The following is a 9,179-nucleotide window of genomic DNA, read 5'->3' on the forward strand; positions in this document are numbered from 1 at the left end:
CAGCTCAACAACTTTCATTGTAATAGTTCCTACATTCAAGACATATCTATATGTAGATATAGCTATATCTAGACAGTAGATAAGAGTGAAATGACATGAGACCTCATGAAAACCTGCCATATACACCAATTTTTTAAAGTATTATATCCTTTTAATATTTCTTCCTTTATTGAAGCATTCTTTTATATTCACATATACTTCTAATTTACAATCATAACAGTGATTGACACTGCTCAATTGTCCCATAATAATAATTTCGAATGACATAAAGGCAATAAGACAAAAATAAGCCACCAAATTATCTTTTAATAAAGAAAAAGCACCTAAGGTATTCTGAATCTTCTTCACAATCTGTCACAAAATTGTCAACCAAATAAAAGGGAAATATAAGCTATATGATATGAACTTCACTAACTGCTTTTTAAAAAATCTACCCATAAGTCTTCAAAAATAAATGAGATTATGTCAAAATCAAAAGCACTGTATTTTACTTTATAATAATTTGTTAATTAACTCACTCAAAATTCCTCATGTAAAAAATCTTCCATTAGGTGGCCATCTGACAACATGAGAAACTGTTCAACACAATATGTCTAATAAAATTAAGTTGACTTTAACCACAATGTCATTTAAGGAAGCCAATGAAATTAGCCAGAAACAGCAGTCTTGGGAATAACTTTTTTCTTACAGCCATTACCAAATCCTTACTGAACTGATTACCTATGCAAGAAAAGTAGCATAAAGCTGAAGAAAGGGCAATAACATCACTCCTTGGCTTATCTAAAAACTAATAAAAGTAAAAGGCTCTAACCATTTTATTTTATTAGATTCTCTAATATGTATAATGCTGCGACTTTCAGCAGTTTGATTAACATTCTCAATCATCTGACACTTCTTTTTTTCCTACCATCTAAACAATTCTTAATACTAGCCCTAAAAATCTATTTTAAAATACACGTGAATTCAAAATAGTCCCTTCAGTTATAAAACTTCATCTCCCCCCACAATTCATGAATGCACAAAAGAATTCTAGAAGGAAATTAGGAACCAAAATTGTATAATGCAGCCTGTCCTTGGTGAACATCAATCTCACCAGACATTCACTGCTCTATCTTCCATGGGTATTTAGTGGGTGTGGATCCATTGCTCAGGATCTGTAGTTTCTAAAAAAAAAGTGTGGATGACAATCATGTGCTTCTTTTTTTTTTTTTTTTTTTGAAACTGTGAACCTAGACTTTTAAATATCATTCCACTACATTTTGTGGAGTTGATCAGCTTCAGTCCTGACAGACTAAAAAATAACCTATCAGCTGTAATGAAAATGCACGTATTATTACATGCATATTTTAAAATTCTTCTGATACATCTACAATCTACTTTTTGTCATGTTGTAAAATAAGAATTGTGATGCTGAGAGGGAGAAATGCATTCCATATGTATCAACAGGAAAATAATACTTCAAATATACATGGAAACTTTTCATTGGAATGCATGGAAGCATTTTCTAAACATTGCAGTACATGTTGTGCATATTCGCATATTTATTAGGGCATAAGTTTTGTTTTTGTTTTTCTTTGTTATATATTTTTATATATTCATACATATATCTTTAACATTCTCCTATATTCAGGAATTCCAAAATTTGTGTATTTATCCCTTTCAGGGGTCAATACTCGGTATCTGCCAGCAACCCACTAGAACCTCAATCTTTGCATCATACCATTTCACAGATTAGAAGACTTTCCAAATCATTTAGATAATGTTTTCCTAAATGTACTTAGGAAAAAGAAAACAATTAGTTTCTCTGAAGTATCACAGCACCTTAATAGACCCACAATCAACTCCCCCACATCCAACCTCCACCCCATTTCCCTTGATGGCACCTACCCTAGTGTTGTCATGGTGACGATGGTATACCAAAATGCTGCAGGGATGCTGGTGAACTTGCTGGCTGAAGACCCCTTCTCTGCGTAGAACATAACTGTTGCGAAAATGATGATGGCCATAGTGAGCGAAAAGAGCAAGAAGCCCAATTCCGAGGCACAGCTCTTCAGTGTGTACCCCAGGATGCGGAGGCCTTGGGAGTGGCGGGAAAACTTAAAGATCCTGAAGACTCGAAAGACTCGAAGTGTGACAAAGGCTCCACTGACATCCTCATTGTCTGTCATGACCAGCCCAATGTAATAAGGCAGGATGGCCACCACATCGATGATACTCATGACACTGCGCACAAAACGGTAACGACTAGGTGCTGCGGCCAGGCGAAGCAAATACTCAACTGTAAAGATCATGACACAGGCAGTATCCAAGCAGAAGAAGGCCACTGCATACCGCTCCCCACAGGGCAGTTCCTTGATGTGGCCTGGGCTAGACCCACAGGGCACTGTTTCTACCACATTAGCGATGACTGAGACGGCAATGAAGAACCCTGTCACATAGTAGAACACCAGGGCCATTGTGCTGGTGTGGGGGTTCTCAAAAGCCCTCCAGACCCTCTGCCTAGCCGTCATGGTGGGCAGGGCACTCTCCCCAGTGTTGTCAGTGTCGGCATCGTCCTGTAGACGCTCGGCATTCTCTCGCCTGCGGTCCTTGTACTCCTCATAACAGCAGTCGCCAATAATTTCTGGGATGAGGCCAAAGAAGGCCAATTCTTCATCATAAGCAGAGATGCACTCATGGCGGGGATAGTGGAGCTTCCCCGTGCGGTAGAAATTCAGAATGTGGCGGAAGATGTCTGGGTCACGGTCAAAGAAATATTGCTGAGTCTCTGGATGGTAGAAAAAGTCCCTCTCAGAACTGCCCAGCAGAGTGTCTGGGTACCGTTCCAGGGTGTCCTGCCACGTCTGGAAGCGGGTGCCACTCACATTCAGAACAATGAGGGCATCCTGAGTCCTCTTTCTCTCCTGCCTTGGGGGAGCAGGCATGGGCCCAGAGGCCACAGGCATCCACCCAATGGCTGCTGCCCTTGCAAAAGGCAGCCATGCGGCCACACCAGCCGCCATGTTGCCGGGAAGTGGGGCACCAAGAGTAAAGGAGCTTCTACAGTGGGTCAGCCAAAGAAGCACAGTGGTACCCCCCTCGTCTCAAGCCCAGTACTGGGGAACACGGCTCAGAGGTATCACCCTACTCCAAAACAGTGCTCCAGGTGAAGTCAGTCCTCAGGAAGGCAAGTTTCCCTCTCAGGTATGAGGAATAACAATTTTTAAAAAATGCAATCACCTCCAGTAGAAGCAAACCCAACCTGTGTCAGCAGTTGCACAGGCCCCCTCCTGGCACGAATGAGTACACAGGTGACTGGATGCAGCAGTTTCTTCAAACAGGTGTCTAATTTCTCCCCTGACAGAGTCTGGACGATATGGGGTCAGTATGTGGAGTAGCAGAGAGAAAACGAAGAGTCACCCAGTGGTGTTATTTTGAGGAATTGGGGAACCTTCTCACCTTCCCTTTTCGCTCTTTCAAACCTTCCCTTTCCAAGTAGCCCTTCCCGCCAAAGGAGTCTCAAACAAGCGACCTGTTGTTGTAGCTTCGGAGATACAGTCACAGCTGCTGCCCCACGTCTCTGGGAGTCCGGTTGCCGCCTCTACTACTCCCGTATTTGCAGAGATGGAGGTGATGTGCCCTGGGCACGGTGGGGGGCGTTAATACAAAGATCCTTTTCCCCCACGTCTACAAACACCCTCGGTGTCTGCCAAAAGCGTTCGCCCAATAGCCCCTTCACTCTCTTTTCAAGTTCAGCTCAGGTGCAGTGTGACAGTTACTGAGCCCGTGAGCTGGCAGCCGCCGCCACCGTGGCGGCAGCAGCATCTGCCTCCGCGTAGAACGCGCCTCGCCCGCGGTACCTACCTGGCAAAGTGCGCGCTGGGGCTGAGTTGCATGGAGACTTTCTCCTCGCTGTGCACCCGGAAAAGGAAAAGGAGAGAAAGCAGCTCCCCAGCAGCCGGATCCGATGCACCCAGGGAGCATAAATAAAGCTCAAGCGAGCTCTTCCCCTTCCCCCATCCCTCCGTACCTCCCTCCTCCTTTTCACCTTCCAAAAGCCAGGCGCAGGCGAGCCGAGCAACAGCAACAAGTTCAAAAGGTGCGGGGGAGGCGAGAACCGAGGGCACTCGCTCCTGCCAACTTACTGCGCGGCCGCTGTCACCGGGGCCGGGGCTGTGCGGTGTGGGGCTGCGGGGTGGCGGGGCTGCGGGGCTGACAGGCGGGCGACGGCGGCGGCGCTGCGGGGCCGGAGCCGGGGCCGGCTAGGGCTCTCGTCCGAGCGCAGAGGCTGGAGGCGCTCGGCAGCGCGGGGGCGCGGGAGGACTGCTCCTTGCTTCCCCGCCAGTGGGTGGTCCTGCATCTCCCCGAGCTCCCCGCACCGCTCTGCTCGTGCGATCAATAAATAAGAAGAAAATAAATAAATAACCGCGCGCACGCCCCGCCACGCAGGTTAGGAAAGGCGTCTCCTGCCTTTCCCTCAGCTTGACCTTTCTCCGCCCCCGCCCCCTCGGGCTCCTCTCGCTCCACCCCAGCCACCCACCAGCCCCGGCGCAAAATGTCACCGAGGGAGAGCATCCAGGTGGTTCTGCCGGGAGAGGAGAGCGAGCCTCGGATGAACAAAGGGAAGCTTCACGCGCTTGGCTGCGGTGGTTTGGTGGAGAAGAGGAGAAAGGGGACCGGTGCCTTCCTTCTGCCTCCCAAGTCCCCGTTCAAGGCGAGCGTGGGAAAAGGGGGCAAAAAAGACTCAAGAGAAGCTGGGAAGGAGGGTGAACGGAGCGGAACGCGCAGGAATTGGTTGTCTTCTGGGGGCGAATGGGTCGCAAAACCTGCAAAGCTCCGCGGCGGAATTTTTAAGTGCTATTCCCTCTTTTTTTCCCTCTTTTACTTTTTTTTTTTTTTTCAAAACAGATCTTAAGGTTGCTGAGGTTAATGTGACATCTGTCCAACTTGTTGAAAAGTCAGGCAGTTTCCTCGGTCTAGGTCTTGCCACAACTCCTTTTCCGTCCTTTGCGAATGACAGGAGGATTTAGAACCCTTTTCTAAATGTCAACGTCAAGGGACGTGCGTCTCTGAGAGTGTGCGTCCCCTTCATCGTCTCTTACGCATCGCTGTGCATATATAAAATGGCTAAAGTAGTTAAAGGTGTCCGTGAGGGGTAAGTGATGTGAAGGGAGACAGGAAAATTGTCGCGGCCAACCGTTTTGTTTTTCGTGTACCCCGCCCCCCAGTCATTAGGAATCATCCTTAAAAACCAAAAGTATAATATTTATAACCACTAGATGGCGTGAATGGCGAGAAGTTAAATCTACACCTAAGGTTTGGATGCTGTAAAAAGGTGAAGGATCAAAAAATTAACTGATCCAACAGAGAATCAGATCACATAAACATCCTCAAATCCCCTGCTGCCACCTTTTCCAGTATTTATTTGAGATGTAGTTTTCAGGATTGAGTATGCATTTTCCGGGTTGTGGAATGAGATACAGACAATTCTTGTTAAAATGCCTTTGAAAATTAAATCTAGATTACCGAATCATCATCATCATTATCATAATTAAGATCTTTGGAAAAAGTGAGGTTTCATCGACGTTGGCTAGGAGAAGAAGACCAATTTCTACCTGAAAATTAGTTTTCAAGGCTTAATTTCACTGCCCTTCGTTTGTAAAGTAAGTGGACTATAATGTACGGTACAGAAATTGACTTTCAAGCCCTAGAGATCACAGGCATGATGTCTCCTAAAAGTCTCAAATAGGATAACAAAAAAAAAAAAAGAAAAAGAAAATAGAGCCCAGAAAATCACTGTATAAGGAGAAAACCAAATTGTATAAAGCACAGGAATTTGTGTAGAATGGAAAGGTATTTTTTGATTATTTGCTTACAGATGTAGAGGTTTAGGGAATCCTGTGTCATTAGTTAAAGTTGGAGCTAATGCACTGTGTAAGCTTGAGGACATGTGACATGGAACTGAATCTACCTAATGTTTATCTGTTTGTATTTGGGAAGTGATGCTAACAAACAAATCTGCAACGTCTGCATACCTGAAAACACACCCTGAAACAAACAGAAAATTGGAAAATAGCAAGGAGAGTATTACCTATCAATTACTATAGAAAATTAACCCCTCTAATCCAAAGGAAAATGTGGTACCATGGCAGTGGCAAGGCTGGCATCCAGAGAATGGAGAGCCACGTATATTCAATTAATGCCAGTACTGGCATACCATCCTGTAAAGATGGGGCAAATGACCTAAATAGAGTCTTTAAATTTTCCCTCTAGGAAACCCGATATTTACAAATGTAAATGTAGGCAGATCATTCTCAAAATAAGTCCCAAATAAACAGGAATAAAATATCTACAGTTATAGGAATGTGTTATGATCTGCCATCCTAAGCTTCTTATTGTGGAAAGATTGTGAGATTGGAACTCACATCCAAGTTCAAATTCTAGTCCAATAAATTACTGAATTGCTTTGTTCAACTTGGCCAATTATTTAACTTCTATGATTAGAAATTAAAGATAACGAAACAAACATTTTAGGCCTGTTGTGAGGATTTAGCAGGATAATATTTCTAAACATTTAACAATGGAGGGTACTCAATATTAATTCCTTATTACTTTAATGAATAATACTAATGATATTCACTTGATCCCAGCCCGCATTTGAAATTTACACAGATATTTTTGTATATTTTCTCTTGGTCCTAAATTTAAAAATCCCTTTTCCAAATATGGTCATAACTCTTGATATTTTAATGTACATTTATTTTAAATGTTATGTGAATATTAGGTATCCAAAATCCAGTAGACCACTGTATATGCCTTCCTTTCTCACAGAATCCTGTTCTTTCTTTATTGTCTTTTCATTTCATATACTGTGCTGGGTTGATTATGTGAAAAATAAGCTCATCAAGATCAAAATAAATTCATCACATTTCTTCTCCAATCATTTACTCCTCCTGTTTTCTCTCCTGATCAAAGAAGTCCATTTCTTTGAACCTAGTGGTCATGCTGCCTTTCACTAATTCCCCTTAGCAAACACACCCATCCAGTGACCCAAATAACTCTGTATATTCCACCCTCATTACCAGTATGTCCTCCATACCTAGTGTGATTTTTCTAAAAACTATTTTTAGATAATTATAGATTCACATGGAGTCCTGAGAAATAATAGAGATTCCATGTACCTTATCGCCTAGTTTCCCCTAAAGGTAACATTTTGCTTATCATAAGTATGAAATCACAGCCAGAAAATTAACACTGAATGCCATAACAAAGTGCCATAAACTGGGTAGTTTCTAAGCAACAGAAATTTATTTTTACAGTTCTGGTGTCTAAGAAGTTCAAGATCAAGGAGTCAGTAGTTTCATTATTTGGTGAGGGCCTACTTTCTGATTCAGTGATAGCACCTTGCAGTTGTCTCATAGTTGGAAGGAAGGTAGAACCATAGAGACACTTTTATAAAGGCCCTAATCTGACTTATGGACCCTAATCATAATTCTAATCATTTAATCACCTTTCAAAGACTCTACCTCCTAATACCATGACATTGATGGTTAGATTTCAACATATGAATTCTGAAGGGAGATCTCAAACATTCATACCATAGGAGAGCAATCTACAGACTTACTAGGATTCTAGCAGTTTCACAAACATTCATTTTAATATTGATATTTAGTTCTATCTAATTTTATCACACATGTACTTTTTTGCCTACAATAAACATAGAGAATATATTTCCTTTACAAGGATCCCCTTTTAAGGCTACAACTTCCTTCTCTCCCCCTTCTCTAAATCCTTTCACCCATTAATCTATTCTCCTGTATAATTTATTGAGAATATTATCTAAAAAGAATCATGCAGTGTATGATCTTTTAAGATTGTCTTGCCTGAGAAAACCCAAGGCTGCTAATGGAATTTGTTTTAGCTAACACAAAAGGTAGAGCCCCTATCTCCCAGTGAAGGTAGAAGAATAACATCCATAAGCTCCAGGAAGGAACCCAACACCCAAATCTGCTTTTTGTAATTTTTTTACTTTCCTAACTCTGAATCTCTGTTCATCCCTCCCTGTTCCCTTATAAATGCTTGGACACCTCTGTACAAATTGATCATGAGCTCAGTTCATGCTGGACCTCTTTCCCTATTGCAATAGCATATTAGTGATTAAAATAAGACTTTACCACTTTCACTGGTGTCTGTCCTGCTTTGACAGAAGTGGTATTTCATTGTGACTTTATTTTTCATTTCTGTAATAGGTAATTTTATTGAACAAATATATATTTGCTTCAGTAAAATGTGTGTTCCTTGTCTTTTGCCCATTTTTAATTGGATCTTTTGCTTTTCAAAACTGGTTTTTGAGAGTTCATTATATATTCCAAATAATAGTCTCAGGTTAGATATGTTGCTTGCAAACATTTTTCTGCTAGTCTTTGGATAGTCTTTTAATCCTTTTCACAGAGTCATTTATAAAGCAAATTTTAAAAATTCTGATGAAATCCTAATTTTCAATTTTTCTTTTGTTCTTTGGTATTAAATTTAAGAGCTCTTTGTAGACCCTATTCCAATTCTCTAACCAGCAAAATTTCTTCTGAATATTTTAAAAGAAATCCCAAAGTCTATGTTGATTTTTGTATAAGCACAGGTTTAGGTCAAGTTTTTTTTTGAGGGGGGTCTTTTTGGCTTGGTTTTGTTTTGTTTTTGCCTATGTATGTCCAGTTACTTCTACACTGATACAGTTGTTTGAAAACACTAAGATTACCTTTGTACCTTTGTCAGAAAACAGTTGAATGTATTTTTGTGGATCTACTTCCAATTTTCTATTCCATTTCATTGATCTCTCTGTTTACACTAATACTAAAACCCTTTTCTTACTATAGTTGTATAGTAACTCTTAATCTCAAGTAAAATAATTCATCACACTTCATATTTTTTTCAAAAAAAAAATTTCATAGGTCCATACCTTTTCATATAAATTTTAGAATAAACTTATCTACATCTACCAAAAAAAATACTCTGATTTTAGCAGGAATTATATTACACCTATAAATCAACTTGGAAAGAATTGACATGTTTACTACATTGGGTCTTTCCCCATATATTTGCTTCTTTTTGTATTTCTCTCATCAACATTTTTTAATTTCAAGGAAATAGGTATTGTACATTTTTATTAGATTTACACATAAATATTTTATTACCTTTGCAGCAAT

At 41.0% G+C, this 9,179-nt stretch overlaps 1 protein-coding gene across 4 annotated transcripts in view; it reads right to left on the bottom strand.

Annotated features, from left to right (window-relative positions):
- Nucleotides 1-5,138, bottom strand: part of Kcnd2 (potassium voltage-gated channel subfamily D member 2) — a 458,638-nt gene extending 453,500 nt beyond the window's left edge. Inside the window, exons 1-2 of one of the 4 annotated variants that reach the window (XM_040291597.2) lie at nt 4,542-5,138; nt 1,888-4,362 (exon numbers count right to left, since the gene is read on the bottom strand). In XM_040291597.2, the coding sequence (XP_040147531.1) occupies nt 1,888-3,002 (1,115 nt within the window). In that variant the 5' untranslated portion in view covers nt 3,003-4,362; nt 4,542-5,138. Of the gene's footprint in view, nt 1-1,887; nt 4,363-4,519 lie in introns of all 4 variants that reach the window. The other 3 variants (XM_040291596.2, XM_005333954.5, XM_040291595.2) reach the window with 3 other exon arrangements.
- Between the last annotated feature and the right edge of the window lie 4,041 nt (nt 5,139-9,179).

Source organism: Ictidomys tridecemlineatus, chromosome 2 (genome assembly GCF_052094955.1).
Source record: "Ictidomys tridecemlineatus isolate mIctTri1 chromosome 2, mIctTri1.hap1, whole genome shotgun sequence".
Taxonomy (NCBI): Eukaryota; Metazoa; Chordata; class Mammalia; order Rodentia; family Sciuridae; genus Ictidomys; species Ictidomys tridecemlineatus.